The 16,855-nt window shown below is 36.9% G+C and overlaps 1 protein-coding gene across 1 annotated transcript in view; it reads right to left on the minus strand.

Moving 5' to 3' along the window:
- Nucleotides 1-16,855, minus strand: part of ABCA13 (ATP-binding cassette, sub-family A (ABC1), member 13) — a 436,597-nt gene that overhangs the window by 111,967 nt on the left and 307,775 nt on the right. Inside the window, exons 47-48 of the mRNA XM_004676530.2 lie at nt 15,485-15,572; nt 9,376-9,484 (exon numbers count right to left, since the gene is read on the minus strand). Of these exons, the coding sequence (XP_004676587.1) occupies nt 9,376-9,484; nt 15,485-15,572 (197 nt within the window). The remainder of the gene's footprint in view (nt 1-9,375; nt 9,485-15,484; nt 15,573-16,855) is intronic.

Consider the following 16,855-nt stretch of genomic DNA (forward strand, 5'->3'; position numbering starts at 1 on the left):
CTTTTTAATTTATTCTAGAAAAAAATAAGACTTTTTAAATCAATATTAAGATTGACTTTTTTAATCTATATTAAGGTTGACATATATGTATGGCATACATACATACACATAAATTGAAATATATATATATATACATATATGTGATATATAAACTACATATGTATATATTTATATAATGTGTATATTTATGTTTATGTAAATAAACTGATATATATCGTGTGTGTGTGTGTATGTATACACATACAGATCAATTTTTCAATTTATACTTTAATAGGATTGCCTATTTTAGGGAAAAAATAACATCCATTGTGTTCTAATATGGTATCCAAAATGTTCAAGATACATTGAAAATATTGTTCATGACAAAGCCCAGGGTGATCACAAATTGACAATCACAAGACACTAACAAGAAACCATCACTGGTATAAGATGTTGAAATTATCTGACAAGAGGCATCATAAAGAAATTTCAACCATACTTGTGAATTGCCTGTAACATTAGAAAATTTGAGGGCAAAAGATCCTCCCTGCTGGTGCAGTGTTAGTTAAAACACAGCACTACAAAGCTAACTCTAGCAGCTTCAGCAGGAGCTTGATCACCAGCCAGGGAGGTAACCCAATGGCGTAACAGACCTCTCCGACCTTGCCTGCTGCTCCCCTCAGCAGTGTATTTCAGTGGATCTCCCTGTTCTGCTTCTCACTCTGTCTCTGGTGAATCCTCTCACACATAGCCCCCTTTCCCACAACTGCAGCCTGCACCCCAGCTCTTGTATGCATACATAAATAAATCTTAAAAATAAAAGAATCAATTAAAGTTTGAAACAACACATTTTCCCCAAATTTAAAAATAGCGAGAAATAGATTACTTAAAAAAAAAAATCAGAAACCTTTGGGAAAATAACAAAAAGGTTTCTGATTTTTTTTTAAGTAATCTATTCCTATTACTAGAGGGCAAGAAGTAGAAAACAGGGAGTAAACTTCATAGCATATTTGCAGGTATAAAGGATGAAACTTTTCCAAGTTTGGAAAAAGTCATTAACCTAAAAATGAAAAGTTACATGTGAATACAAAGAGAAAAAAACTCAAATGACTCCACACCAAGATACATTATAACTTCCCAAAGCCTATGACAATGAAAATATCTTGAAGCAGCTACAGAAAAAGCAAAGGGAACACAAACACTAACAATAGTGGTTTTCTCATTTGGAACCAGGGTCCAGAAAGAATTGGCAGTTCTGAAGTGCTGAATGTGTGTCTTTTCCAAGTGACAACTATGAATTATATAATCAGTAAAACTATCTTTCAAGAATCAAAGAAAATTAAAAACATTTCCAACTGAAATAAAACTAAGATAATTTATCTGTCTCTAGCAAATTAGCTCTTACAGGTTAACAAAAGTAATTATTTTGAAGAAATAGGAAAGAAGAAGGCATAGAACTTCCAGAAGGAAGAACATCAGATTGTACTGAAAGTCAAGGTAAATGCAACAGACCATCTTTCATCTCATGGTTTTTCTTATGTCATATTTAGTGACATGTGCCAGAATTAGAATGCTGTCTGATACAACTTCCAATGTATAAGGAAATAATCACAAAAATTATACTTTTAAACTGGAGAGGGTTAAGGGATCTACATTAAAGTAAGTTGTCTACACATTACTCAAAGTAGTAAATGCTAATACCAATGCAATAAGTTATGCATGTTTATTGTGCCAGAGAGAACACCAAGAAAATGAAATGATGTGAAATAGTACAAGTAAATCAAGATAGAAACCTGAAAAGCTGTTTTGGTAAAATTCACAGTAAGGCAAGAGAAGAGAATAGGAGCAACAAAACGAATAATAAATTGTCAGACTTAAGACCACTGATAGTTAAGTCTATTCAGTGTAAATTCTCTTATATAAAAATTGAAAGGCAGAGGATTGGTAGAGTGGATTAAAAAGCATGGCCCAACCATGCATTGACAGCTTTAAAAAAGAAAGACTCTCCACGGTGGCACAACGGGTCAAAGTGTAGCATTGAGAAGCCAGCCACTGCCACTTCAGCGAGTTCCATCCCTAACCAGAGAGAAGACCCACATGGTGCAGCAGATCTCTCCTGTCTCACCCACTGCTCCCCTCAGCAGTGTACTTCAGTCAGTCTGCCTGTTCTGCTCCTCACTCTGTCCTTAGTGAATCATCTCACTGCCCCTGCACCTCTGGCCTGTACCCCAGTTATGTATGCATAAATAAATATTTTTGTAAAAATGTGGAAATTTGGACCTCCCTGTTGGCATAGGGGTTAAGTCTCAGAGCTACCACTGCATGTGGCCAGGGAGCTGGCCCACATGGTGCAGCAGACCTCTCCTATTTTCCCCACTGCTTCCCTCAATAGTATATTTAAGTAGATCCTTCAGTCTGCTCCCCACTCTGTGTCTAATGAATTCTCTCAGTACTCCTCCACCACTGGACTATGAAAAGTTGAGCAGAGATGTTTAAGGTGATGAGGGTAAGACAGAGAGTCTGAACAGAGTTGTGCCTATACCAGGGTAACCCAGGATTGCTAGCTGCTGATATGAGGGTGACCCTGCTGAGAGTTTGGGCAGAGAAGCACAGAAAGAAAAGAGGCTGCAAAGATCAGTTAGGAGCAAGGTGGATACCAATTCAGAAGTGTGACCTTTACCACCATGCCCTATATGAGCCATGTGTGTTCTGAATATTTAACACTATGACAATTACAGCATTTTAGGCATATTTCTTCTAGCATGAGTCAACATCTTTATATACTTTTATTCCTGAAAACTGAGTGAAATGTCAAGAGTGATACTGCCTTCAGATAAGAACAATCTGAATGGGAAGAAACTCAAACATGTTGCATATGAGTCAAAGATATGTGAAGTTATCTGTGATGGACAAACAGGATTGGATTTTTCTTTTGATTTATCATTATTTTACCTAACAGACATTGTGGTGAGAATGTAAAAGAACGTAATGAGACATTCATACAAAGATGAAGAAGAGAAAGTTCCAGGGACAGGGGACTGTGAGTTGAGGTGGAAATACAGGTGAAATGCTTGGCAGAAAGCAAGGACTTGGGTGTGATCAGACCTGTGGGTCCAGTGTAGGGGGTGAATTTAGAAATCCTCCCCAGTCGTTTCAGAAATGTGTGTAAGCCAGATCAGGATGGGCACTGGAGGGCATGGATAGCAGGAAGTCAGACTATGAGCATAACCAGAAGAACAAGTCCCATGAGCAACCTTCAGCACTTAAGGAGAGATAAGACTGTTGGGGTGGGTGCAGTAGACTATTGCAACACCCAAGCTAGAGAGATGGCACCTTAGGTCAGGTGAGAAGTGGCACAGGCACAGAAAGCATGTGCATTCAGGTCTCAAAGGCAGAGGAGACAAGATTTACAGATTGAACAGGGGCTGTATGTGGGGTAAGCCTTGACTCACTTTCAATTTCTCTTGGGATCCTAAAACAATTTTATGATATTAAGTATGTGTAAATTGCTGATATAAGAAAAAAGAAGGAATAAAGCTTCACACAAAGGTTGAATTCCCGCAGTGATGCCTCTCTTAGTTTGCCAGACAAACTTGAAAAATCCGCTCTCCTATCAGCCCAGTTATGGCCCAACCTCCTCCACATTCCCTGAGCACAGTATATGGTGCACAGTATATGATTTCACAGAATCTGTCTGTGAAAATTCACTACTCAAACCACATCTATTTCTTGTATGCCTGTGCCAGTCCTTCTGGTCATATATAAATTGATTCCATGTGAATGGGCTATTCCATAAACCTATTTTACATTTATGTTTACAATGAAGGGGTACAAACCATCTGAGACCAGCTTCAGATATGGGAAACTGGCCCTCCTAATAAGCAACCTGGGTCTGGGTTCAAACAGTTCTACCACCTCCAAGACAGGACCAGTCATGCCTACCAAAGTCCATCATAGACCACTTTGATAAGAAGTGGGGTGTGTTTATCTGCCTGTATACCCCTTTCAATTTGGCTCTAGGACTCTAGGACCCAAGCAGTGGGAAAGACATGTGCTCTCTTAATGTGTTTATCCAACTCTCACATCAGGTAAGATTTTGTCTCATTATAATAGTTAAATAGTTCTAGCTCTGTCTATCCCCATATGAACAGGTGTTAAGGGATGTATAAAAAATATGAACGGGGGGGGGACCCTCCCTGGTGGCGGAAACGGGTTAGGGCAACACACTGAGAATCTAAAGCCGCTTCCGCATGAGTTCGATTCCCGCCTGCCCCATAGGTGACCACATGGTGCGGCAGACCTCTCCTGACCCACCTGCTGCTCCCCTCAGCAGTGTACTTTGTCAATCTGCCTGTTCTGCTCTGTTCTGTTCCCCACTCTGTCTCTGGTGAGTACTCTTATCACCCCGCACCTCTGACCTGTACCCCAGTTCTGTATGCATAAATAAATAAATCTTTAAAAAAAAAAAATGAACAGGGGCCCACCCTGGTGGTGTAGTGGGTTAAAGCACAGCACTAAGCTAAAAATCACTTCAGCATAAGTTTGATCCCCACCCCAGAGGTGATTCACATGGCACAGAGGATCTCTCCTGACCACCCCCACCCAACACCCGCTGCTCCCCTCAGCAGTGTACTTTGTCAATCTGCCTGTTCTGCTCTGTTCTGTTCCCCACTCTGTCTCTGGTGAGTACTCTTATCACCCCGCACCTCTGACCTGTACCCCAGTTCTGTATGCATAAATAAATAAATCTTTAAAAAAATATATGATCAGATAAGTGTTAAGGGATGTGTAAGAGTGGTTTTCTTCAGAGCTTTGCTTACAGCAGTACTTAATCAACACTTTGATAATAACCCATTCTCCATGGTGCTATAATTTGTGTGTCCCCATTTATTCCACAAAACTTTCTTTTCTATGACAACTGTAATAAACAAGTCAAATTAGAGTTGAATTTTTGACAAAAATGAATAAGCTCTAAAGAAGCTTCTGGTAGCTGAAAATAAATGTGTATTTCAAGTCAACACAACTTTTCAATAGACACAAAACCTCTACTCCTTTCAGTAAGTTTCTGAGATGCCTTCTTAGTAAAGGAAGCAGTGCACACAAGAACAGCTGGTTCACACTCACAGTTCAGTCAATACTTGCCCCGTCCCGAGACAGTGACATTTGACACAGGATTTCAAACAAATGAAAGGCTAGGGACTGTGGCTCATATGTAGAGCCAAGAGCTAAAATATGTCCTGGTAATGACACCATTATGTCAGTTGGGAGGAGAATTATTAATGACTGTGATCATTTGTTTTATCTCAGAGGTCACAGACTCCTGTCCCTTGCCTTCCTCACCTTTTGTCACTGTCCTCGGAGCTGTCAGAGATCACACCTCTCTAGAGCCTCCATGTCATTGAACTGAACTTCAATTACATATAGTCTCTTCAATTACAACTCCAATACTCTCCCACTCTTCATCAGCTATTGCTCCTTTATACATCACATTCATATAAATTTAAAATGTTATATTATGCATTTGCCTTTAAATCTTATAAAAGTGGAGTACAGTCGAGTCATACTTCTTTGTACTTGTGTATATACTTATCTTTATAAGAGAATTTCATGTTTTAGTACAAATTCAAATTTATGGTCAATGTCCTTTTATTTCATCCTGGAGGACTCCCTCTGACATTTCTTGTAGAGAGGGTTTTATTGAAAATAAATTTTCTTAGCTTTTGTTTACCTGAGGCTGTCTTAATTTTTCCCTTATTTTAAAAAGCAGCTTTTCCCAATAAGGAATTCGTGGTTGATGTTATTTGTCCTTTCATTACTTGAAATATATCACCCCAATGCCTTGTGGCATGCAGGTTTCTTTTAATAATCTTATTGGAAATCCTTCATTTGTGATAAATAACTTTACTATTAAAGCTTTTAGGATTTATTCACCTTTGTCTTTCAGTAGTTTAATTTTTTAAAAAGATTTATTTATTCAAGCAAGAGTTATGACACAGGCTAGAAGGTAGGAGTGATAGGACACCTCTAGGGACAGAGTTGGAGCAGAACAGGTGGATCTACTGAAATACACTGCTGAGGGGAGCAGCAGGCCAGATAGGAGAGGTCTGCTGCACCATGTGGGTCAGCTCCCTACTCAAAGATTTAACTCTTGTTGTGGTGGCTGCCGATAGCTCAGGAGTGCAGCATTTTATGCCCTGGCACCACCAGAGAGGCCCCAGTAGTTTGATGTTAATGTGACTCTGTGGGTTTCATTGATCCACTCACTTGGTATTCAGTAAGTCTCTTGTATTTGTACATCCATGTCTTAAAATTTGAGTGTTTTCTTCAAATAATCTTTCTCTGTCTCTCCTCATCTTCCCTTTCTCCTCTTCTCTGTCTCTGTACCCTTCACCTCTTTGATTTTTCCCCTCCCCTACTTTTATTCACTTGTTAATCCTCTCACTTCCTCCTTTCCGTCCTCCTTCTTACTCCTTTCTTCTTTCTTCTTACTCCCAATTGGCCACATTAGGATGTCCCAAAAGCCTACTCTCTTTTCATTTTTACATTTCACTTTTGTTCCTCAAGCTTAGTAATTTCAGATGACATAGATGTTTTGTTTTTTACTGATTCTTTCTGTTTTCTGCTTAAGTCTCTTGTGGAACTTCTTTTTGCAGGTTTTAATGAAGTCATTGTGTTTTCAACTTTAAAATGTGTTTGGTTTTCCTTTGTGGTTTCTATTAATTTGTTTTTAATTCAGTTTTTCATCCATGCTTTCCTTTAGCTCTTTGAACATGTTTAAAAAAAATTGTAAAGTTTTCATCAAGTGTACCTGATGCCTGTGTTCTTCAGGAATGATCTTTGATAATTATTTTCTGCCTTTGAATTAGCCATGTAATCCTGTTTCTTTTGGTTTAATATTCTGTATTTTTCACTCTTTGACATTGTGGGGGCCTTGCTAGCCTAACAAGTGGACTGTCATTTGTAGGGACAGCTAACTACTAGAGACAGCAAACAACTGATCTGCCCGTGTGCCTGTAGATCCATCAGGTTTTGATTTTGACTTGAATATTGAAAACATTCCCTTTTATATCATCCTACAAAAAAAACCATTTATTACTCCTATTACACATACACAGATAAAGAGGGAGGGAGATTCTTCTAACTCTCCTTCAGTTTCTTTACAACAAAACTTCAATAAAGCAAATTCATTTGTCTCCTAACCCTCTAATACAACCTCTTTCTACTTCATTCTTTCTACTTTGATTTCCGTAACTGCACTCCACTGCTCTCTGGAGGTCAATAGCCTAGTTCCTGTATTCTCATTCTTTCTGAGTATTGGGGCATATTTTCTGCTCTTCTTGAAATCCTGCTCTTCCCTGTGTGAACATCTTCCTGCCTTGGGAGCTGCAATATCTCTGTCCCCTTCCTTATTAGCTGAAAGTTTGCCTGGTCTGTGTAAGATCTGATTCACTTAATTTAGTGTCGCTACTAAGTTTAGGGCTAGATGTCTTTTACTCATAACCATGCTACTAACCCTGTCTCTCTAGTTATTTTTTTTTTTGTCTTGAATTTCTGATGAAACACTTCATATTTTCATCAAATATGCAAATTAAGTCCAGCTTCTCTGAAACTGTACAAATGGCATTACCCATTCCTTGAAAGTGTCTTATTCTCCTAACTCATTTCTCATAATGCTATCATTACTAACCATTAATGGTTTATATTTTATATACTTTAGACACTCCTTCTACATTTTTACATTTGTCAGGTTCTTTATAATCTTTCCTTCCCTGTTCCCAATACTTCAACCTTTCTTCCCAGCTGTCTGAACATTTCATTTGTTGACAGTTTCTCCTTACCCAGGTATGAGTCATTTTTAAATTGTGAACAACATTATTTTATTCCAGTAAGTCAAATGATTGCAAATAGATGATTCTTTCCAACATATTTTGATCAGATTATTCCCATTTTCAAACAAAGATAAAGGCTGTCTATTTTCTTTTTTGAAAAAAGAAATATTCTTTACTCTGTCAATCAAGGTCAAGCAGAATTTGACCTCAGACAACCTCTCAAAGTTCAACAATTATCTCTTTATGCTTATTTTTAAGCTGAAATTAAATGGGCTCCTCTATAAAACTTTCACATATAATATGATTTCTCTTACATCAATAATGCCTATAATAGCTTCTGACATCAGTCACTTTGCTGCCCTTTAAGTTCAATATTAGTAATTCCCATCTATGGAGCATACCCCATCCATGCTGATAAGAAACAATGTCTCGATATGATTTGGAAAAAAAGCAATGATAAACAGGATTTATTGTCGATTAGTCTTTGAATCAAAGCATGATCCCATTACTGAACTTGCTGAAAACCATAATTGGAAGGTAATTTCTCTGAACTCCTGTATTCTACTCAATTAAGCTGGCAAATATTTCACACCTTACAAAATTAATTTCAAAATTAAATGAGACTGAGGATATTAGATAACAAATGGAACACCCCTTATATTTCAGAAAATTAATACTTATCACTCTTTTCTTCCTCATCTATATGACTGTATAGGACTTCTTTTGTACTGTTCTAGGTTTTTTTTTTTTAATATTCCATGCAATCATTTCAAAATAATTTACTAAAAATTTAGTGCCAAGAAAAAAATAAATGTGAAATAATAATGTAAGGTTTTAGTAAAATGATAGCTGATAGCATACCAAAGTAATTGTTTAACATGTATTGCCCTGTGTTAACACTTTAAAAATATATTGTGTAAATAAATAAACTATTTCATGATAGGTATGATCTTTTTGTATCTACATATACTGTCTTTTATTAATTTTTAAGAAACTAAGTAAATAGATAAATTATAACTATAACTATCCAATCCAAGTGAAGCATGTAACATACCCTTAAACCAAACTCACTCTGGATTCTAGAAAGAACCTTTATACTTTTTCAAAATGAGATTTATTTAAGTAAGCAATAAACATTGTTATTATTTCAAGATATTAAAGTAATTTATAACAAATCCACAAGCACAAATAACTGATGGATTGAGTGTCCAACAATTATGGATGAACCTTATTGTTTATAACAATATTTTACATAAGTGTGCCTTTAACAACAGAATTTATTCTTGTTCCCATATGCTATTGAAGTCACTAGGAGATGACTCTCAAGTCACTTTTTACTCTCCTCTTCACACAGATGAGGCCATATTTTTCAAAAAGGCAAAAGGGATGTATATTGATTAGAAAATAGAGGAAACATGGCCCATAACTTTGTAAGTATTTACATGTAGACTGGCTGGCAAGTATGATTCTTCACATTCCTATTCAGAAACTTTTCTTTTTATACAGTTTAAAACATTTTCCTTTCTTTTGAAAGCAGTGAATTATAAAACATGAAAAATAGCATTACCATAATTTCTCCAGTCCACATCAGGGGGTAAAAACTTCCACAAAATAAGGTTGTTTAGATGGTTTAAATAGGAAGGTAGGGAATGAAAACCCTTCTGATTATACCAAACCTGTAAACGAGAAAGATAACTTAATGTCTCTCATGAAATTAGTTCTTAAGTCTATTTGACACATGCATTCTCAGACAAGAGGGATGCATATGTCAACTACTTTCAATAGCACCTGAATGCAGGACTCAAAGTAATGTTCTTGCATAGATGACAGTCAGTGGTAAATATCAGTCTGCTAATATTGTATTTATCGCAAGCATATAATTTGCAGCTAAAAATAGATTAATTTTTCCCAGAACAAATGTGAATGCTACTCTATAATTATATTCTCATAGAGAAAAAAGAACCTAAGCACATCATTTTTTTTTTCTCAGTTGGTAAGCTAATGAAATTTGACCCACAAATTAAAAGTGTAGAAAATTACCATAAAAAAAGATCACTTTAAAATTAATAACTGAATATGGGAAATTATTTCTCAAAACAAAATCAACTGAACATTTGCTGAGAATAGAGAATGAAATACATTTTTCAGATAGGTGACAGGTGAAGGAGAAAATAGATAATGTTATTAAAGTTAAGATAATAAGTAGTGTTAAAATATTAATTGAACTGTCAGTATCAATTTCAAAATATCAAAATAGGATGAAAAAATTTAAAAATGTACTCAGTTTGGAAATCTGGTGTGTGTCTTCAATTATAATTAATCAATGTGCAAATTGTGGTTTCAAGTTAATCGATTAGAAAGCTAATTTGTCAAGGCAATGCTATCTTTTGTTACAGGAAACCCCCTTTGAAGAATTAGAACTAACAGAAAGTTATTGCTTGAAGAAACCTATGTAAGTTCTTATAAATTATGTGAAGTTAGGACCAAATAGTGTGCTCTTTGCCTTTCAACCCATTTTTTTCTATCTTATCATAACCAGCATCCTGTCTCACAACTACAGTAATCATGGGTGTAGCTAAATACTAAACTGTTGTTCATGTATTTGAAAAAATAAACCCTGTCAATGCATGATAATGTACACTGATTCTACCTCAGATAGCCTACCATAATAAGCAATTCATAAATCAGTCCCTTTATCTCTTTCACATCATCCACTAATCATTCCTTCTTCAAATGTTGTTCTTAAGTTCAAACAAATTATTGAAAGCCATTTTATAACTCTAAGGAGGAAGGCATATAGCTTGAGACCTAGTAATTATGGAGTCCTCTATAGTATAGCTTAAAAGATCTAAGTGGAACTGTGTAACAAAAATTTAAGATACAAATGTGAATTCACAAGTGTGTGTGATTCACATAATTGTGAAATATAGTATAAAGTATGGAAGGATCCACTTTGAACCAAAGGGTTATATCAGAGTATTTCTACTCTGTACACCACATGGAGTTTTCCCTCCACACAGAAATGCTTTATTATCTGGGCTCTCTTGCTTTCTTTACTCACACATACTCCTACAAATATCGGTAATAGTCCTGGACATGACAGAAACTTAGATGTTGTTAAGGTCATAGGATGGGATGATATAAGCAAAAGAGCCATCACCTAGGGAAAATGGGACTGTTCACTAACACAGATCTTCATCTTTTCTTCCCCAAGTCTTAATTTCCTTAACTGTTTAGAGAAAATACATATAGACAATGGGAATCTTTGTATTCAATCAGGATTTTTCAAATGTTTTCTTTTAAGGCAGAGTAATTTTCTTTTCAATTTAAAAGTGACACTGTACAATGCAATGGTGTAGTCACCCAATAGAGCCGGTTTGATGGAGTGGTATGGGGAAGTCATTTGCCCTCATTTTGCAGAGTTGATGGTTTCTGATTTGGGATGCATTTATAGCCTTGCTTCTTTACATTTCCTGTAGCCATACAGTTTTCCAACTGCTGTTTATGTCCACACAGTCTGACTCTATATTAAGTTATATCACTTGTTTTGGCCAATGGACAATGACAAAAAATGTGTGAATAGCCCTTCTCTCCCATTGTGCCTGTGCCACCACAATGGCAGCCTGCCCAGGCTACCCAGCTATAAGATACGGTCAACAGAGGAGATCTGAGTCCTCAGTAGCATCCTAGCTGAACCTGCATGCAGCCAACCATACCAGAAACACTGTCTAGTCAGGCCAGCACAGCCTAGAGTGCAGAGTCCACACACTCATAAGCTAAAGAATATGTGTTGTTGAAGCCAATGAGGTTTATCATTATTTCTGTTATATAGCATCATCATGGCAATCATGTGAAATGTTACTGTCACAAAAACTGAAAATATGTGACACCAATTTGATCAGCATTTCGGTGACAAGAAATAATTAGAAAAATCTGAAAAAACATAAGAAACCATTAGCAATGCTGGGGGGAAATGCTGGAAATCTGCTACTGATAACTGAAAAATGACAATCCTTATTGTGCAAAACACCTGTTAAAATCATCAACCATGATAACATCAAAGACAGATTTATTACTAAAAACCTCTTGAACTCATATGGATCTCTCTCAGAAAAGTACTGGAAAAGATGACTTCAAAATAAAGATGAAGTAGGAATGTGATAGTGAGAAATTCTGTAAGGATTGCTGAAAAAATTATGGTGCTAAGTGACACTCGAGTAAAAAAAAAAAATCTAGAAACTACAATACCCTGACAGTCCCCATAAACTTAGGGTTAATTTTAGAGAGAACTGTATGTATCATGTCTCATCCAGAATTATGAGTATGTTAGTTGATAAACAGAAAGCCTCGAGTGCTCCACAGGATGCTGAATCAGGAAGGCTGAATCAGGAAGGTACCATCACAGAAGTGTAGATAGCTCAGAGAGTGCAAATCCTCTCTACAAAAAGAAGCAGGGTGAGAGGTTGTCAAAAAGTATAGCTCCTGGGGCCTGCCTGGCAGCACATGAGGTTAATGCCCAGCACTGTGAAGCTATCTGCAGCCTCTGTGGCATGAGTTTGATCCCAGTCAGGGAGGTGACCCATAGGGCGCAGCAAATCTCTCCTGACCATCCCGTTATTCTCCTCAGCAGCGTATTTCAGTTAATCTGCCTATTCTCTCTCCATTGTATCTGTGAATCCTCTTATTCCCCGAAACTATGGTCTATAGTCCAGTTCTTGGATGCAAATAAATACATTTTTTAAAAAGTATATCTCCACCTATCCTATAAATAATGACTATTGATGATGTAGGTCAAACTGACAGAGAAGACAGTTAATGGACATTGAGAAGGTGGAAGTGGGGAATATGTTGTAAGAACAAGTAGGGTCTAATTGGGGAGCATTTTCCAAATATAGAGTCTGGCTTCATGACCACATACAGCCACAACAGTCTGGTCCCAGATACTCATGAGCTAAATGAATACTACTTGATGGTACTGATGAGTGTGACTGTATTGCAAACAGCATTACTTTGTCAATGGAAGACTGATTTCAAAACAGTTTCAAGGAACAGTATTCTTGAATGTTTCAAATATTCTGGTTTTTTTTTAATATTTATTTATTTATGCATACAGAAATGGGGTATAGGCCAGAAGTACGGGTTGGTGAGAGGACTCACCAAAGACAGAGAGCAGAACAAACAGATTGTCGAAATATACTGTTGAGGGAGCAGCGGGTGAGACAAAAGGTCACCATGTGAATCACCTCCCTGGCCAAGGATAGGACTCACACTAAAGCAGCTATGGTTAGCTTGCAGTGCTGTGTTTTAAGCCGCTGTACCACCAACAGTGGTGATTTCAAATATATCAATTAATCTTTACTTGATAGAAATTTTATCATTTATGTAAAAAATGATAAACCTACATTCTATGATGATTTTAAAATTAATATTTAAGATTCAGTGGAGTTCAAAAAAAGAGTTATTTTCTCCCCTGCCCTCTCCCAAGAATGGTTTTCTAAAACACTGAACTCTGTTCCAGAAATTGATTGTGGATTTCCTCCCCTGCCAGTCCATAAGTCAGAAAACATAACAATACAGTAACTGAAGAAGGACATTAATCCCCTTTTAGGGACATATTATGACACTGCAAGCAGACTTTTCATGCCAAGAATCTGAGTAACATTTCCTCAGAAAAGTAAATAACAGTAAAAGAAAAAAAAATCACTCAATGGCTAGTCAAATGTCTACAATTCGATCCAATAACCAAGAGAATGCCAAACACAAAACACCAGGAGAGGAAATGTGTTTGGCCATTTTTATATGTGTAGTGCATGCTTTCTAGAAGCTGTTTTAATAAGCTAACCACTCAAGACATGAATACAGTAACTCATAAAGGCTCCATGAGAGACATTCTACAGCATAATAAATTTCTTAATATTCACCTGTTCTTATGCAAATTTCTCATTTCCTCTTCAAAATGAGTATGAAAACCATACAGCCTATGGATTATAAATGTACCCTAAAGGCCAAAGTAAAAGGCCAGCCATTAATAACTGAAAGGTTAATGCAATAATTTGACATAACATCAACCACCAACAGTGACTGTAGGTATTTCAGATTACAGATGCCCTTTACAGCTCACTGCGGTATTCTGACTACCTGGCTTCCTAAAATGAAGGTCACTCTCTGAAAGGCTAGATACAATTTGTTTGCATGACTGCACCTGGTAAAACATGGATCAAACCGAAACTACAGAAGTCTCTACTTAAATATGTCTGTACAGAAACAAATCTAGTTAGTAATGAATTAGGTGTCAGGACAACATGTGAACCTTGTACACCCTCATCACCAAAGCAGGAATGGAGGAAGATCTATGCTCTAGATGTCTAAAAGTGAAGACACAGCCATCCACTATAGATAAGCCTGTTGGAAATTGGTATAGATAGTGCAATAGGGACCTTCATGGTGGCAGTAGTTGGAGACATACATCTGAAGAGGTGTGATCTACCTCTAAATCACAAATAATCCTTTGAAACAATGCAGCCCCAATAAAATAAAATTTTAACTTAATAAATGTTTTATATTAAAAATCAAACATGAGATTTCCTTCTACAGTTTAGGCATATTTTCAAAACAGCCATATCCCATGTTCAAAATCCAGCCAATTTAATTTAGTATTTTTTATCAAGCTATTGATCTTGACATTTTCATGCCAAATCATAAATGTTTGTGTTATCTGTAAAGTAATAATAATCAGAAAAAAAACCTTAACTGACAGAAGGATTTAAAACACAAAATGATTTAAAACTTTTGTCATGGATTACATTTTAAATACCTATAAATGACCTTTGAAGTACATGTAAACTGCTAACATGCACAAGCCATATTCTCATAAGCTCTTCCAGATGCCCATGAATCATGAAAATCCCCCTGACAAAATAGGGACTTTCTTATGCTCACTTAGGTCAACTTTATTTCACTAAACATGTAATGGATTTACTAGAAAACACAACAGTCACACAACCTACTATTTCATACTTCTTTTTCAATCAGATACCAGCCTATTTCCTCAATCATTGAGCAAAAAAAAGCTTTTAATCCTTCAACTTACCCCATCTAGAATTCAAGTTACTTCCATCCTTGGAAAAACCTCTGTTATGATTCCCCAATTCTGGGTGGAGAAAAGAGAATCTATCCCACCCCTCATTCCATTACACCTGAAGATCCCTCCTACCCATCCTCAATAATGAGAATTCACCCTAATTCTGGGATAGATTTAGTAGGAATCTGGGTTCAGGTGTCTACAAGTAGCCCTGAGTCGTTGCCACTTTTTTTGTTCGCCTACTGGAAGTTCAAGGATTGAAGTGTATGCAAGAAATAGTTCTTGACCACAAAGAAATGAGTAATATTTCCAATTATTCTGATATGTGTTTAAAAAATATCCTTTGCTTTAGATATGCTCTGAATTAAGTCTTAACCAAAAGCACAGTAAATTACATGTTATGTGTGTGTACATTCTCAAGGAAAATAATTCATTTTCCCTTTCAAGGGAATGTTTACTTACATCTGTTTTTATTTCAAGTAACAAGCACTGGGATTTGATTTGATTCTTCCTGTGCCCTTAGATATATTTGGATACTGAGTTTCCCTAAAAGATTTTCAGAATAGGAAGAAAGAAAGAAAAAAAAATCCATCACCTTTTCCAGAGTTTTGGGTTTAGATATTTTTGAATGTGCACCTTGAACTTCTTCAGGGGTGTGCACTCCAAAAGACCAACCTCCGAGCCTAATAACAAGAAACAAGGCATTAGTGCTTTGATTAGGGAGCTCCAGGACTCCTAGAGAGAGGGATGCTCATCGCCAGCTGTACAGAGAAGAGAAGCCTGTGGAGCCTCTGTCCTGGAGATGGCCACACAGGAGGGTCAGCGAGCAGAAGGGTCCTGACAGCACAGGAGGCAGGTGTCCAGAGAAGACACTGATTAGCGAGAAAGTATAGCAAAGATATCCCATGTTGGGAAGTAACATCTTAGGACATAACACTTATATAACATGGTTGTAAAGGAGTTGTTGTGGTCATCAGTATTCAGATTATTTTTTTCATGCTATTGTTCCCACATAAATCAGCTATTCTGAGTATCCTAGTCAGCCATGGTCTTTCAACCTACATTTTCTGCATTATTTTGTCTTTTCTATCCTTGTTTCTTTCAACCTCAACACAAATATTACCTCCTTCAGGAGAAAGTCTTCCCAGAGTACTTCAGTTGGGATAGAGCTTACTGGTTCTCACAATGTTTTTCCAACCATTGTATCAATTGCCATTCTGCCCTTCAAGAGGTGACTTGTTAGTTTATATTACATGCAGTTCTATGAGGGTTTCTGGGTGACAATTAGATCATTTATCTCCATGTTCCATGGACTGTGTCACATCTAGCATCTATAAAGCTTCCAAAAAATATTGTACATTAGAAATAAAGGCACACACTGAACTTTTTCCCATTCTGAATGAAAGGAGTTCAAAGTACAAAATTCTGCTATAGTGTCCTTTCAGAAAACAGTTGAGGCAAAGCAATACGCATATGTTCCTACCTGACTCAATTTAACTCATGTAGTCACTCATTTGAAAGTCATGTACTATCTTTCATGTGACAGATACTAATCTAAAACTTGGGCACACAAACCTCTACCTTCAAAAGCAGATATTCTGGGACAAGTTCAAAGATGAAGAGGAAGGAGCAGAAGAGGGCCTGACAAAGTTCACTGGGAGGCACATTGATACTGGGACATCAATGAGAAAGAAGAGAGGAGAGAAGGGCAGGGGTGTCCTAGACATGCAGACAGACAACAGGGTATGGTTTTACTGTAGTGACGCCATGCATCTGGTGACTAAGAATATGAGGACATGTCAGTGTGACTATAATTAAAACAACTGAAAAATGCATTCTTAAATGCTTCTATATTCATCCCCTTGGTCTCAAGGGAATTTACCACATAAGAAATCTTTCTCCAAGATTTACTCAGTAATCAAAAAAGATAAACTTGTCGCTCCCTGGAAGCACAGAGGGTTGGAGC

Source organism: Condylura cristata, unplaced genomic scaffold (genome assembly GCF_000260355.1).
Source record: "Condylura cristata isolate star-nosed mole 26May11 unplaced genomic scaffold, ConCri1.0 scaffold00004, whole genome shotgun sequence".
Classification (NCBI taxonomy): domain Eukaryota; kingdom Metazoa; phylum Chordata; class Mammalia; order Eulipotyphla; family Talpidae; genus Condylura; species Condylura cristata.